Source organism: Pleurodeles waltl, chromosome 6, assembly GCF_031143425.1.
Source record: "Pleurodeles waltl isolate 20211129_DDA chromosome 6, aPleWal1.hap1.20221129, whole genome shotgun sequence".
Classification (NCBI taxonomy): Eukaryota; Metazoa; Chordata; class Amphibia; order Caudata; family Salamandridae; genus Pleurodeles; species Pleurodeles waltl.
In genome coordinates this window covers 330,451,672-330,468,655 of record NC_090445.1, presented here as the reverse complement: position 1 = coordinate 330,468,655, position 16,984 = coordinate 330,451,672, and the positions used below count along the sequence as shown (strand labels likewise).

Here is a 16,984-nt window from a genome sequence, read left to right as displayed (position 1 = left end):
GTGTTATTTGTGCCATTTGATAAAGGCCCGGTGTGTTCTGGAATCTCCAATGCAATATCTAATCTTTTTTCTCTATGAAGGAGGTTTTCTTCCTTTGAAACTCTTTTGACGTCAGGAGATTTATTTTCAATGCCAAACGTGTTTGTGGCAGTTAAATATCGCAGTGAGAGCCTAGTTTTACAGTGTTGCCTAATGAGTGCCCACTGGGTCTGATCGACTTGAAAAGACGACGAAGTCCAAGTTGAATTACAACCCTTGCATTACCTCTTCCCAGCATCTTCTGACTTTTATCTGGAAGGCAATGTGACTGTATTGAAAGACAAAACATTTATTTCTTCTTGTCTACCACGAATATACCTTTTTACATCCGATATGTTCTCAATGTGGGAGGGTTTTTTGTTTTGTTTTTTACCCTTGGGTCCAAGTTTTTTCGGTTCTGAAGACTTGTTTCTCTGAGCAATGAGTACCTTGATCTTTCTCACACTGACAAAATGTCCTTTTGGACTTGGCCAAGGGCTCAATTTAAGTTCGAGCAATGGATTATAGAATGTTGTTTTGGGGGTAAATGTTCTCAGTATGTTTTCTTTGCCCCGATTCGACTCTGACCCCTTCTCATCATATCTAAACCCAAATAAAACAAGTACTGCTCCAAATACAAAAGTTACTGGAATCTGAGCTTTATGTCACAGTGTAGCGATAGCTATGTTGTTCCTTTGGCCTGAACTTGAAAAAATAAACAAACCATTCAGTCTTGTCTTCACGTGGAATTAAAAATGCATGAGTTACATACATCATGCACGTCATTAAACACAAACTTTCAAAGATAACCCCGGCAAAACATAAATGGAGCACTCTTACTAGTGAAAGATCCTGAAAAAGGAGGAAACAAAACATCCTATTATAAAAGTTCTCTGCAACTTGGGCCTACTGTGGTCGAAGAGAGTTGAATTCTAATGCGATCACTTATGCTGATAACCGACGCAGTTATTCTTTCTCGATTGTCAAAGTTGATGAAGAACCTCATATTACGTTATAAAAAGGGCTGTCGTCCTCAATGGAAGTAATTAGTTCCTGTGACAACTTCTGAAACCACTGATAGAAAAAAAAAAGAATCTAAAGATGGTAGTCACACACAAGAGCACTGTGGGCTCACGGCCAACATAACCAAGAGGTACTGGCACCCTCTGTGGTTGACACCCAAACTAAAATAATTTCCAAAATCCATTCACACCCAACCACTACCTGGAGGAGTAATGCATAGCATGTGACTATACTGTAGGATGATGCTGCAAAAAAAGGGGTGTTACAGAAGTACTGGCTGTGGAGATGCTGTATGAGTGCTGACACTTGGGGAAAGTGTAGTGCTGTCAGTAGTACACCCACCTTGAGATGAACGTAGTCATACTCCTCAGTTAGTTTGATGCCCTCATACTCATTTGGTCCTAGCTCTGTTTTCCCAGATATGAAGACTGGTGGCGGAGGTGGCAGCGGACGATCCTGGATGCTTCCTTTGCGTACAAAGGCTGGTGAGGCGGTCTCAGTCCCAAGGCGCTCCGCACTGAGCTGAGTGGGCAGGGCAGGCAGCGGCCGGCGTGAAAGGCTCTCATTGGATGGCAGTCGTGGCCTCTGGAAGAGCAGGTTGGCATTAGCCTGGACCAGCCCAGCCACACTTGCACTGCTCTCTGAAATCTGACAAAGCAAGGATGGCTGAAGAGAGCTTGTTTCGCTTCCCTTCACTGGCGTCTTAATGCTCTTAGTGCGGCGCCCTCCAGATGCCTCTGGTACACCAACACCACCACGTGGAAGATTCCGCAGGGCTTCCTCCAGCAGCTCTAGGTGCCTAGCCAGCCGTTGGTGTAAAGTGGGGTCTGAGGCCTGCGTGGATCCCATAACTGCCACCTGTGCAAAACCTATGAAGTCCTTCAGGGCCTCACGCAGCGGCTCTGTGTCTGGCATCTCTGGTGGGTGCATACCACCAAAGCCTGCCAAGAGACCCTGCAGGCACTGGTGCAGTCGTGATAGTGTCTCGAGTGCCGATACAACATCGACCACTGGCTCCTTGATAACAAGCGGTGCATCCTTGCCTGAGCCAGACTCTACAGATGACTTAGAGCGGCTGCTGCCAGCACTAGAAATGGATAGACGGTGGAGGGCAGTAGGGGGAGAACATGGCTCTTCCATAGCTAGAGCTGGCACATCATAGACCAAGTTGTCTGCCTCAGCACAAAGAATCTCTTCAGGGACCTCGTACAGGTTCAACAGGGCTGAGGCCCTCTTCAGGTTGGATGGAGCAGAATAGACATCTTCCTCATCTTCCTCTTCCAGAACTTCCTCCGTCATCTTCTGGAAGGCTGGTGGCACATCATAGATATCCTCTGGGATCTGCTCAGGCTCGGCACAGCTTGTGGGCACAGGCTGTGGAGCCACCCGTGCTACCTTCTTGCCAAAGGAAGTTGGGGTATCGTAGACCTCACCAGGTGACTGTGGTGCTTTCAAGGATTCTCGGAGAGGCTGGGGGTGGTCATAAACCTGCAGGTGGAGAGAAGATAACAAAGCAACAGATGAGACTTTAAATATACCATACCACTGCAACAATCCGAGGGCCACCAATTCACCATGTTCAGTCTGTTCAAATACCACTGCACAGCAACAAGTCCCTTGCACCATTACCTGGCTATGACCTTGTCAGATGTTATTCAGCCAGCCTGGTTATTTAAATAACTAAACTAAATTGGCTTGGACTTATCTCCACAAACGTAATCATACACCAGCCTGTGTTAGACTGTGTGCTGTATAAATAACAAGAACAGGTTGTAGGCCCGTATTTATAATGGGAAAAGCAAACGGATACATCTCTGAGTGCTAAACTTTGCTGGCTGAAAACCAGAACTTGCTGATCATGTCCCTCGCTGTGTGGTGCCAATTTACAGCTGTGGTTTGACGAGCATCTCTCCACAGCACCCCCCACCTCTTTTTATTCTGGTCTCTTCTACTCAAGTGCCCCACACCTCCACGCGCTGCAGGGAACCACAAAGTCTCCCTTAGAATGCCTGCTCCCAGGTCTCTCATCTTCCTTTGCCAAGCAGAATCAGAAGAAACCTATAGCAGCTATAATTGCAAACATTGCATCTCCCCAAATTATAACTGGGGCGCAGAACACAGAGGTGGAGCTCAAAAAAGTCCCTGAGGTGGATACTGATAATATAGCACTGGAACTGACCAACTCAAGGGCTTCATTAGAAGAGGGCCTTAAATCACCACTTGCAATATGGGATCTATGCAATGCCACAAGAGCTATGAGAGCACAAATGCAGAGACAAACCACAACAAAGCACTAACCTAGAAATAGATATAAATGTATTCCTCCAGAAGCTCAAGCCCTCAAAGTACCACCCCAGAAAGTAAAATCTAACAAAGAACCACTCCAAACAGATACATACAGCAGCAATGAAGAAAAAGAGCACACTGGACCATGAACTCAGCCCTGAAATAGGAGATGTGATCTATACTAAAGCCTCAACCCCATAAATGGGACCCATTATATGGCACTACCCCTGATCTCAGGAGGCAACTGTAAAACAAAGACTACTTCCAGATCCCACCAAAAAACACTGTAGGTAATGCAGGTACTGCTTTTGTGTGTGCTTGCAACCAGGAATAGTGGGTAAGGTGTAAATAAAGAGGACAATGAACATCATAGTAGTGATTATATGCTGAATGTGTAGTATTAGCATACTTACAATTATACCCCCTCCTCAACCACAGACTTAAAAATTCCTCTGAGTTATGGTTCTGCTTTACCACCAATGTAGGAAGCTGGCCTGGTGTATGGTGAGTACCTATGGTATTATCACCTCATGCCAGGTCCAGGTAACCCATTATTAGTGAAGTGTATGCAGTGTCTAGAAGCCAGGCTCTCTAGAGGTAGCTGTGGATGAGAAGCCATGGCTCATCTAGGAGATATGCAAAGCTAATGTATTACCACTGCAGTCACACAGCACATAAAAGAACCACACAGTGTTACAAAAATAAAGGTACTTTATTTTAGGGACACAAGTCCTAGAATACTAGATAGGCAATTCTCCAATAGGAGGTAAGTAAACACACTATGTATGTACAGTAGTAATCAGAAATAGGTATAAAAAGCAATAGAAAACAGTGAAAACCAATAGGCAATACTGAAGGCATAGGGGGAGGCCAAACCATATACTAAAAAAAAAAAAAAAAAAAAAAAAAATTAAAAGAAAGCAAAGGTTGGGTCCCCATCCAAGGAAATGGAATCGATAGAGGAAAGCTGGAGGTACTAGGAAATCCCCTAAGGTAAGTACTAGAGTGCCCCTCAGCGACCAGGAGAAAAGAGGTAAGTTACTGGTTCTACACAAACCAATCCAAAGGACTTCAGGGAAGGATAGAGCAAGACCCAGACATGACTGCAAGAAACTAAAAGGTGGATCCTGGAAGAGGAAGACCTAGAAAGAAGGGGACCAAGTCCACCTCCAGTTGGACTGTCCATTGGGGGCAGAAGCCACTTTCCTGCCCGTCTGTGGATGCAGGAGTAGTTTGACAAGAACACGAAGATGGTCAGCAATGCTGCAATGGAGCAGATGAAGAGTTCCTGGGTGATGTAGTTGACGTCCCACGTCGGATGAAGGATTGCAGTCAGTCAGTGGTGTGGAAAAAAACACAAACAAGCCTTGGCAAAGGCAAATGTCACAGTTGGAGGAAAAGTGGAGCTGCCGGGGACCAGCACAGTACAAGAGGAACTCAAACTGGGGGCGGGGCGGTCCCAGTGACCCTCAACAGTGCAGAGAGTCCAAAGAAGAGGAGGCAGCCCCCACAGAAGACCCCCTGGCGAGGATCCCATGAGTCGCAGAGAGGCCCTGGCAGCACACCTGAGGAGAGGTCCCACGTCGCAGTAGATGCACCCAGAGGGCTGTACAATGCAGGGGAGAGTGCAGGGGGCTGGGGCTACACGGAGCCTGAAGATCCCTTGGAGGAGATGCCAACAAGAGGATTCCTGCTTGAGTCTTGCACATCGAATCTGAGGACCCACCCAAGAGGGAGACCCTAAATAGCCCTGGAAGAGGGACTGGTCACCTAGCTAGGTGACCACCTATGAAGAGGGGGCTGTGACGTCACCTGCCTGATGTGGCCACTCAGATGCTCCCAGAGGCCTCTGCCCTCCTTGGATTCAAGATGGCAGAATCAAGGGGCCATCTGGAAGAGGTCTGGGCACCACCCCTGGGGTGGTGATGTGGGGATTGATAGGGGAGTGGTCACTCCCCTATCCATTGTCCAGTTTTGCACCACAGCAGGGACTGGAGGTCCCTGAACCAGTGCAGACTGGTTTATGCAAAGAGGGCACCAAATGTGCCCTTCAAAGCATACCAGGGGCCTGTGGAGACCACCCCTTCCAAGCCATGTAAAACCTATTTCCAAAGGGATAAGGTGTTGCCTCCCTCTCCCAGAGGAAATCCTTTGTTCTGCCTTCCTGGGCTCGAGCTTTTCAAGCAACAGGATGGCTTAAACCTGTCTGTGAGGTGGCAGCAGCTGGGGCTGCCTGGAAAATCTCTGAAGGCTGTAATGGCAATACTGGGGGTCCTCTAAGGAGCCCCCAGAGTGCATGGAAACATACAACCAATGCTTGCAAAAGCCTTGGGGTATAATTCCAACATGTTTGATACCAAACATGCCTATGTTCGGAGTTACCATTATGTAGCTGGACATAGGTATTGATTTATGTCCGGTACACGCGTAAAATGGCGTCCCCACACTCACGAAGTACAGGAAAATGGAGCTGGAGTTTTTGGGGGCACCTCTGCTCATGCAGGGGTGCCCTCACACACAGGTACCTGCACTCTGCCTTCTGGGCTAGGAGGGCCTACCATAGGGGTGTCTTAACAGTAACCTGGTACAGTGACCTGTAGAAAAAAGGGTGCACTCTCACCCTTTCACACAGGCAGCAATGGCACGCCTGCAGATACACTTTGCATGGGCTCCCTATCGGTGGCATAATACATGCTACAGCCCATGGGGGACCCCTGGTGCCCCAATGCCCTGGGTACCATATACCAGGGACTTATAAGGGGGCACCAGTATGCCAAATGTAGGGTGTTTGTGGTCCAAGAAAGCACTGTCACTGGGGTCCTGGTTAGCAGGATCCCCGTGAGCACTGTCAAACCATACTGATAACAGGCAAAAAGTGGGAGTGACCATGCCAAAAAGAGGGTACTTTTCTACAACAAACAATCAGCTGGAAGCCCAGAATCACTGTTACACACACTATAAGTGTGTGCATATAGTGTTGGTGCATATACACAATGCCCGGACCACATCATTAGCTAGCAGTTATTTGGGAATATGTGGACCCACATCATCAGGTGGTATAAAAAATTATAAGATGCAACTGACCCCAGAAGAATTAGGCTGTGTAGAAGGCTGTGACCTCTGCTCCTGGCTAGCTTATGCAGAGCTGGAACGGCCTATACCACTTTGGAGCTAGGTTGAAGGCAGGAATTCAGTAAAGCACCTACACCCCTGATCAACCATGAAGCAACAGGGGAGTGTTTGACAGACACCATCCGCCTACTCTGGGGATCCAGAAGGGAAAGGACTGTCACCAGTGCTTGGGAGCGTGGGATCAAATCACCCACCATACCGGCCTCCAAAAACGTTCAGATATGTCCACACATTACTCCCCTGAGTACCATCAACGCGTGACATACCATCCGACTTCAAGGATACAGAAATCAATGCGCAGTTCTTCAAATGATAAAAACTCTTCTTTTTCAAATAACAGTCAAGCTCCGACTCGTGTCCTGCAGAGCCTAGTCTCTCGTGAGCGGTGGTACCCTAGATTACAGACAGAGCAATTTAGCCCGCGGTCGCAATGTGTTACGAAAATTGTCCCCATCTATCTGTTGCACTATCCCCGGGCCTCCCTATTCACCAGGGCCTCACCCGTCCACACAACTAGGAAAATAGTCGATCTATTCACCAACAAAGCTGCGCGTTTGCTTGCCGCCCCAAGCATGCGAGAATCTGACACTGGTCATCATGCTATACTGAACAAACGACACTTCAAGGCCAGGGCCGATCGAGATGCCCTTCCCTCCGGGAGCCATTTTCCAGGCCTGGGCAAAACCACTGGGATTAGGACTAATGGAGTAACTGGTTCAGTGGAAATGAACCAAAACTTGAAGTCAAAGGTCACGATAGGCTATCAAATGAAAGGTCGATACAGGAAATCGGGTGTCCTGGCCATCTGGCACCAGCTGGCGGCATATAAAACAGGCACACAAAGTATACTTTATCATTAACACCACACTCGGCTGCGCCAACACCAAATACAAGGCATTCCACGCACACCTGTGCACACAATATCACCAACATAAACACAATACACTCATGCCGCGCCATCAGTTCGCCATTTCAGACCTTCGTAGGGCAACGCAAACTGAAGGCGCCCCCTAGCTCTTACATGCCTCCGATCAGCACTATTTGCATAGTGTAGTAAACAAACCAAGCTGGCAAGACACATGGCAGGGAAGGGTGAATAAACTTTCGCAACCCCAGCAGGGCTCCCTGTGGAAGGGGAGGGTGTGGGCACTGCGGCTCTTGCTTTCACTGCCTGGCGAGCTCCGGCTGCCTCACCCAGCGACAACAGCAGCACGTTGTCCAGACTTGCGTACTGCGCTTCCTCGGCTGAGGAGGTTATTTCGGGTGAGAAGGAAGTGGGACACGGACCTGCAGTGAACTCACGGACAGCGCATCACCCCGGTCATCACTGGGAGGCGCTCACGAGCCCCCGAGCCCGGAGAAGTACGCTGGTGTCCAGGGACATGCCGGAAGTACAGACCCATCTCATCCCCACTCCGAGGTGAACCCGGGCAGCAGTTCAGCAGGATCTCGTGCGGCGCCGCTCACTAATGGACTCGCCTAATGGGCGCCGCTCCGGTACTTACAAGGCCCAAGGCAACCGATGACCGACGCCCAGGGCGTGGAGAGGGCGGGGCGCAGAGTGGCTTTTACGGCAACTTCAAGTGGGCAGGCAGGACCCCGGTAGTTTCCACTCTTGCACTAAGCAGGGGACAGGAGGTTGGGCCCACACGGGGGTAGCGATCAATCAATAGTGCAGCAAGGGCAGTGGCACTAGTACTCGGGGTCATTAAGGGGTGGAGTGCACAGTGATTATGGCTGTATGTGACAACCTAAACAGGGGTAGGTTGTCATTTTTCCTGGACACATTTGGGATCACGTGCAAAAAGCCCACTGGGTTAGAAGGGTTTCAGCCGGAAGTGAATCCTGGTTGGTGCAATAAGGAACATTGCCGTGTGTTTATAGTGCTACAAGGTCCCAGCCTGTGACAGAGAACACTGTCATGATGTAATTAATTTAAAAATGTATTCCACACAGTATCAGATAGGCTGTCGCAGAATGTGCTACGAGGTTAAGCACCTTAATTAGAGTCTGGCAGATAAGTACTCTATCACAAACATAACGAATATCCCGCCCAGTTTATTAATAGATAGGATGGATAGGAGATCGGTCATTTTTGTGACAGAATACAAGTCAGCAAGAAACTAAATCAGGCCCTTAGTGTTTAAGATAAAAGAAGAGTCAAATATATATATATTTAATAATGCACACTCAAACTGTAGGTAGTGCAAACCTCTTTTGATGACATCCCATTAGAAGAACACAGCCCAGAACTCAGCCAATAACGCCCTTACAAATACTACAAAAAAAAAAAAAGAATCTTAGTAGCCACCAGACCTCAAATAACTCCATCAATTAAACAAATATACTGAACTCCAAGCAGTCTTTATATTTGTTGACTAACAAATTACACACATTTACATTCCTTTGAGGTAGAATGCACCCTGGCAACATTGCTTTTTCCATTTTTCACTGTCTGCCTCTTCCTGGTTTCACAGAACAGATACACTCTCCCTTTCCTTTCAGCCAGAGGCAGCCCAAGGTCCATTCTGAAACAATTGTTTTTATATAAATAAAAGTATGAAAACCGACTGTAAAATTTAAAAAAGGTTGTTAAAATATATCCAAGTGATCCCGCACATTTAAAACTCAGAGGTAATCCAAAATCCATTTGTAGGTAGAGGCGACTTTGTGGTTATTCCATTGTGTCTCGTGCCTCATGTCACGATCTCTCTGCCTAATTAGCTCACTTGCATGGTGCTCATGAAAGACAGGGCCCCAACTGAGAACTGCTAAGATGAATTCCGCTGTGGAATTCGGTTCGGGATGAGAGGTTCAGTGTTGCTGCACCCAGAATTAATGGGTGCAGGAAAAACTAAATTTGGTCGCCAGAGAATCTAGCAGTTAGAATCACTGTGGGAAAAGGCTAAATTGTAACCGGGACCTCTTGCACGACCTCTGCTCAAACATGGCATGGACGCATTACACACTCCTCTCTGCCAGCCAATATTCTACACTCCTTCCTCCACTCTTCACCCCCTCACCTTCATTCACCCTGCGATTTTAACACTTTCTCAAAGCAGGTGGTAAATGTGTGCTTTAAGCCCCACAGAAAAGGGAATACCATGTAAAATACTGCCTGGTCCACCGTGTGATTCCTCCATCTGTGGGGTCTAAGCTTACTAGCACAGTATTGGTAGAGTTATCGCACAGTACTGGAAATTACTGGCACGGAGTTTACAGCCTGTCAGTACTGTGCAAGCTGTAATCAGGACATTGTGGGCTACTTAAAGAGCTTGAGGATAGATCAACATGGATGAAATATCTGGTTAGCAGATCTGGGGTACTTCAATAAAGTGCCTGAGGATAGATCAAGGGGGTTGAAATATCCAGCTATCAGATCCCACCATATCTACAAGTACACAGCAGGGGTACTTCACCACATGCAATAGAGAGATGTAGTGATGTCATATTGTATTGTTATTTGTATAGCACTTTCCTAACCCTTGACATGTCCAAAGTGCATATCTGCCTCAAACATTAGTTTATTTTCCTAATGCTTTGAATCCATCCATAACATTATGCACATTAAAAGAGAAAATGAAAGAGAAAATTATATATTCCGTCACTGAATGATTCTAATTGAGGCCACAACCCGCTAAAGCCTGTCTGCTTTCCTGCTCCCAGTAACAATGTTTTTTTTAATCTGTAGGTGTAGTTTTGCAGCTTGAAGAATTTTATGGATTCACAAGCTGTGCATTATTCTGCCATATAGTGGCTGGGTCCGGAATTCTCGTGTATTTTGTAGTCGTTCTTTGTTTTTTTTGATTGTAAAGTCCTTCATCTCTTTCTTGTTTTGTTTGAGGCCATCTGGTGTCCCTTGTGACGTTGTCATGCTTCCTCTGGAAGCTCCCACCTTTGTTTGCCATCTTCAGATTCTTTTTTCCTCCTTCTCCCATTTTCTTGGAGGAGGTGGGTGGATCCAGTTGATGCACTGCTTGTGAATCCAGAAAATCTTTCAAGCTGCAAAACTACATCTACAGGTAAGAAACTTTTTTGGATTCACATGCAGTGCATAGATTACGTAGCAGTAGGTTTGCCTTGTGGAGAACAGATTGAAGATGGGCTCGAAATTGCAAATAAATGTTTTAGAATGTTCTGACCCACTTGTGCTTCCATGCTTATTTGGATGTCTATGCAGTAGTGCTTTGTAAACATGTGCATGGACGTCCACGTAGCTGCTATACAAATCTCTTGCAATAGTGTATTTGCCGAGAAGGCAATCATTGCTCCCTTCTTCCTTGTTGAGTGTTCCTTGGGCTTTGTCCCCAATCTTCCACCTGCATTTGCCTGTCATATTTGTATTGGCTCTGAAATCCATCTAGCCACTGTACCTTTAGTAACTGTCTTTCCCATGTTCCCTGCAAATGAGACAAAATTGTTTTGATTTCCTATATGATTTTGTTCTCTCTCTATATAGTACATCATCGCTGTTCTACCTTCTAATGTATGTAAAGCTTTCTCCAGTTGATCCTTTGGGTTTTGGAAAAAACTTTGTATTTGTATACATTGGTTCATGTGAAATTGAGACACTACCTTTGGTAGAAATTGAGGGTCTATCCTCATGACAATTCTGTTCTTATGATTTGCATATATGGCTCTTGGATTGTGAGGGCCTGTATTTCACTCACTTTCCGGAACAACGTTATGGCCATTAACAAAATCAGTTCTTATAGTGAGCACCTTATGTGAAATCTTTTGTATTGGTTCAAACAGTGTTTTCATCAATTGCATTAATACCAGGTTAAGGTTCCATGTGGGTGCTGGTACCTTCTTTGGCAGTACGATTCTTTTTGTGCCTTCTAGAAGATGTTTTATTACTGATGCAATAAAGAAACTTCTTCCTAAGCTACCCCTTGTGTAATCTACTACTGCCGCTAGATGTACCCGTAATGAACTACAGATCAGATTACAATTTATTAGGTGCATTAAGTGTGTTAATACGGTTGATTCCTTAGTGTTCTTTCATAACAAACCCTTTTTAAGACACCATAGTTTCAATTTTGAAAAATAGCACTTTCTTGTTGTTGGCTTTCTTTCTGCTCCAAGTATAGCCATTATCTTCTCAGATAACTTTAGGTGTCCGAATTCTAGGTCTTCAGGAGCCAAGCTGCTAAGCTTAAGATTTCTGGTTGTGAGTGTAGGACTTTTCCCTTGTCCATAGATAGTAGATTTTATTGTACTGGTAACTTTTGAATCCTTCACTTTCCAAACTGGATTAGTTCCAAAAATCATGTTTGGCTTGCCCATGAGGGAGCAATTAAAATCAGCATCGTCCTGCTCCTTTTGCATTTGTTGATCACCCTTTGTAGGAGTGGTATTGGTGGAAAAGCATAAGCAAATGTCCCGGACCAAGTTCTCGACAAGGCATTCCCCAGGGACTGATAGTGCGGTTGTCTGGACGCAAAGTTTTGGCATTTTGCGTTCTCTGGTGTTGCAAGCAGGTTGATATGTGGTGTTGCCCATTTCTAAAAAATTCTGTTGAGCACTTTGATTCAACTCCCATTTGTGTAAAACAAGATGCTTGTCCGCCTCCTCCTGGTCCTCCCCAGCAGATGTATTGCTGTTAAAGATATCTTCCTTTGTATGGCCCAGTTCCACAGTTCCTGGGCTAATCTTGATAACTGTGGGGATTGAGTTTGCCCTTGTTTTTTTGATGTGGAACACTGCTGTGGTGTTGTCTGTTTGAATTAACACTGACTGACCTGATAACTGCTTCGGAAATGCTTTTAAGGCTTGGAACGCAGTTTTCAACTCTATGATGTTGATGTGCTGCACTGCCTCCTCTGCCTTCCAAAGTCCTCGGACATTGAGAGAGTTTGTGTGTGCACCCCACCCCATATGTGAGGCATCAGATGTTATTGTAATTGACCACTGCGTCCACTTTTCCTTCACCAAACCAACTGTACGCCACCACGCCTACCTCAATCCTCGCAGAAGCTGGAACAAGGTCACCGAAGACCAGCTCACCACCTCCCTCAGCAAAACCCCACCACTGACATCCACGGACGCCAACAACTTATCACGCAACCTTCACCGCTGGATCTCAGACTGTGCCAACACACTGGCTTCCCTCAGAAAATCCTCAGACAAGCAGCCCTCCAAGAAAGCCAGCCAGTTCTCCCCTGCCCTTAAGAGTCCAAGCGCACCTGCAGACGACTCAAGAAAAGATGGAGGAGAAGCAAGATCGTGGTAGACCATGCAACCTTCAAAACCACCGTCACCGCACACCACCACCTCATTAGAACATCAAAGAAAGCAGCCATACAGGAACGCATCAATGCCAACGCACACAACAGCAAAGAACTTTTCGCCGAAGTCAAAGAATTCACCAAACTCAACACAGAGACAGCAGACATTCCCCCCTCTCAAAACCTCTGCGACAACCTCGCCACCTTCTTCCCCCGCAAGATCAAGGAGATCTATAACAGGTTTGCAACCCAAAACACACCGACCCCACCCACAACCACTGCACCCATGGCTCCAGGCCCAAGCAGACCGTGCCCAACTGGACCACCCTCACCTCTGATGACACCCTCATGATCATGAAGAGCATTCACTCCGGAGCCCGTGCCCTCAACACATCTTCAATAGAGCTGGCACCACCATCAACTGCTCCATCGAGTCCGCCATCTTCCCGGAAGACTGGAAGCACCCAGAGATCAACCCCCTGCTAAAGAAACCCTCTGCCAACCAGACGGACCTCAAGAACTACGCTGAGGGTCCCCTCTGACTCCCCCTCCTGAGCTGAGTCCTCCTGGGCCTTGCTGGTCCCGGCAGCACCACTTTTCCACTAACTGTGAATTTGCCTTTGCCAAGGCTTGTTTGTGGAATCCCTCACCGACACCCATCTGTAATCTTCCTTCCAGCGTGGGACACCTTCTGCATCACTCAGGAACTCTTCTCTGGCTCCAGGGCTGCAGTGCTGACCTGACCTTCATCCCCACAGGCACAGCTGGGTGAGTAGTAGCTCCTACTCCTCCTGGACTCCACTGTGACTCTTAGACTTGTTCCCCTCTCTCCACAGGCCTTCCTCTCCAGGAATCCCCCGCTGGTTTCTTGCAGCCTTGTCTGGGTGTCTTCTATTCTTCCCTTTTGGGTGGTTTGTGGAAATTCCAGTGATTTACTCCTGCTTTCCTGGTCGCTTGGGGCTATCTAGTACTCCCAGCTCCCCTCTACACATTCCACTTACATAGGTGGGCGTCCTGTGTTTGCATTCAATTTTTTCAGTATATTGTTTGGGCTTCCCCTAGGGTCAACTATCAGTTATTGCTATTTGCACTGTTTTCTAACCTTTTCTATGCCTGTTGCTGTTTACTAGTGTGTATATATTTAGTGTATTACTTACCTCCTTTTGGAGGGTTGCCTCTTTAGTATTTTATGGTATTGTGTGACCAAAAATACAGTACCGTTGTTTTTGAACAACTGAGTGTTTTCTTTCATGTGTGAAGTGCTGTGTTACTACAGTGGATGTGCATGAGCTTTGCAGGTCTCCTAGATAAGCCTTGACTGCTCATCCACAGCTACCTCTAGAGAGCCTGGCTTCTAGACACTGCCAACACCTCACTATTAGGGGATACCTGGGCCTGGTATAAGGTGTAAGTACCTTAGGTACCCACCACACACCAGGCCAGCTTCCTACACTGGACCTTTAGTGGAATTCTTATATTTCTCAGCCCTTGGGGTTAAATCTCTGCAGGTGGCAGGCTCCTGAAGGGCTCTTTTTTCCTGGTCCAGAACACCAAGGATCATTGGAAAAAAGTGTTTCTTGCCTGTGTTGGTATTAGGGTCTCAAAGAGAAAGCAAGATTGTGTTTTTTTTTTTCTTCTTCCAGCTGAACCCTAAATGTATCTGTAGCCTGTTTGATGACTTGGTTGTATATACCTATATCATCCGGGGGTGAAGGCCTCGAAGAGTAGGCGTCTACTGCTTCCTCGGGGGAGTCTGTTTCTACCTCCTGCCTTTGACCTGTGTACTCGGCTTCTGAACCTTGCAAACTTTCCATGAGTTGTTCTTTCTCTTCATCATAGAAAGGTTCTTCCTCCTCTTCGTGAGGGTCAGGATTAAGAGGGGACGGGGGCCTTAAGTCTTTGACTCCCTGGTCTTTAAAGTCCTGGAGCGTCAAAGCCTTTGGTGGAATTCTGAAACCCCTGAGGTTGTCGAACTCTTTCTTTTTCTGGAGGAGTGCAGACATTTTGACCTCCAGTCATTTCCGCTTTTCTATTTTGGCGACCAGTTCTTCGGGGTCGAGAGCAGGAGTCTTCATCTTGTCTGCAGAAGCTTCTTTCAACAATATAACCGTCGTTGAGCTTCCGCGGCCCTGTTTTGACTCATTCCTTTTCAACAACGAAGCGTCTTTATCCCATCCATCCTTTGACGTTTTGGGATTTTCTGGAGTCTTTCCTCTACTTGATTCCCCCTCGATGGATCTATGCGACTTCTTCTCTCGGGGCATGCCTGCCGGCGGTGCATGTTTCAAAGCAGCGGCTCCCCTTCATGGTTGGGAGTCACATTTTTTTTCCGACTCTGCTGATTTTTTTTTTTTTTTTTTTTTTTAAGTAGTAGTGCTCGTAGGTTCTCTTACCTCTTCTTCGGCTGCTCAGCCCAGACAAACTTCACCTCTGCGTCTGACATCTCTTCCCCAGCTTCCTCTGCAACACTGTCCTTCTCTTCGCGAGAGGTCAAGATCGCTCATAGATGGTGATGCCTGCTTGTTCTGCATGCTGTGGTAAGCTTTCCTCTGTCTCTCCTTTACCCTCAGCATCTTCGGTGCGAATGGCAAATGAGCGTTGCAGTCCTCCCTCAGGTGATCAACAGGGAGACACAGGTTGCAAACAGGGTGACTATCATTCTGAGAAGGCTTTTGATGGCAGTTCTTACAAAACTGAAAAGGTGTATTATCCATCTAGGCCCTTCAGAGAGCCCCTGCCCCCCCTCCCCACCGAACGGGCATTCTCCAAAGTTTTCCCAACTTGCTGAACTTTCCTTCTTTAATCTTTCTCCTTGGTGACTGCGTCAGTGGATTAGACGAATCCGGTAACTTAGTCTGTGTTTTTCTTCACTTTTTCATCACAATCGTCATCCCTGTGTTGGAAATCCTTCAGCAGTCTACTAGACCCAACAGCGGAAAAAACAGAATCTGAAGATGCCGAACAAAGGTAGGAGCTTCCTGAGAAAGCACAACAGCGTCACAAGGGACACCAAATCGAGGCATTGTCGACACCCACCAACAAAAAACAAGAACGAGAGGAAGGACTTTGCAACCAAAAACAAAGAAAACAAAAGGACTACAAAATACTGGAGAATTCAGGACCCAACCACTAGATGGGAGAATAACTCACAGCAGGCGAATCCAAAAAAAGATTCACACTGCAAAACCGTTGCATTAAGCAAAATGCATTGTAGGAGATGTAGGGCCTTCTGTACTGTGAAGCCTGTAGGCATTGACTGGATGGACTCTTAACTGCCTGAATCCCAGAGTTTGCATTACGCAAGGGTAGATCCCATTACATCTGTTAACGTTCGTAGCCTGTATGCCATGTGCTTTGAACAGTATACACGGAGACCACCCCACAGATAGCAGGCACTGGCTTGTGCAGCTGCATACATCCTCATGTTTCTCTCGTATAGCCATGTGCAGGTACGTGCTCGTTCATAACTCCGTTTCAGTGGATTCTGTCATATCCACACTTAAAAAATACTCCAGACCATGCTCACATATTTCTACCCATCAATGAGAATGGAATGCTTGAAAATCTCTCACACCTATTTTCTCTTTAAATTCACACGGACACATGGCACCAAAACTTGTGTGCAGGACCCTGGTCCCGATGCATGACCAAAAACCTCCTCTTACAGACCGCACGACAAACACTAATCTATCTACGATACTCTGAGTAGCAGGCTACCTTTCTGCAAATTAGCTATGGTGCCTCATTAAGAGTAAGAAGCAATGTACCAATACAACTACAATGCATCTTACTTAACCCCTACAGGTCTTTGAGGCTGTAATGGCAGAAACAATCCCTGCTTTCTATAAACATAAATACCTAAATCCTGATTCAAAGTTGTGTTTTAAATTCTGATGCATGCACAAATGGATGTTTGCACACAGATCAGAACTCTGAGTTGTGCACCAGTTACCGCATTTAGCAATTTCCCACAGATTTAGTCAGAAAAAACCTGAAGAAATCTATCAGGATAAAATGCTAAGGCATACATTCAAAACATGCAGTCATCGGTGCTTTAAACACCAATTCCACATTTTAGGCTTCATTCTAAGGCGAGGAACTCAAGAGACGTCTATGTCCCCAGTTCAGTAGCTTACACCATAGTAGCATGAATGAATGAAAGTTTCATTATGGAAGTGTGCACCAAATATCACCCTAGTGCTACATAACCAGAAACCATATCCTTTGTCTACAAAATCAGTATTTGTGCTTCTAGCTTGAGAGTACCCATAAATGTACATATCTTACAATCTACT

The 16,984-nt window shown here is 46.4% G+C and overlaps 1 protein-coding gene across 2 annotated transcripts in view; it reads right to left on the bottom strand.

The window, feature by feature from the left end:
- The window catches only part of EFS (embryonal Fyn-associated substrate), a 76,465-nt gene that overhangs the window by 20,609 nt on the left and 38,872 nt on the right, over window positions 1–16,984 (bottom strand). For both annotated transcript variants that reach the window (XM_069238186.1, XM_069238187.1), the window contains exon 4: window positions 1,384–2,529. In XM_069238186.1, the coding sequence (XP_069094287.1) occupies window positions 1,384–2,529 (1,146 nt within the window). The remainder of the gene's footprint in view (window positions 1–1,383; window positions 2,530–16,984) is intronic.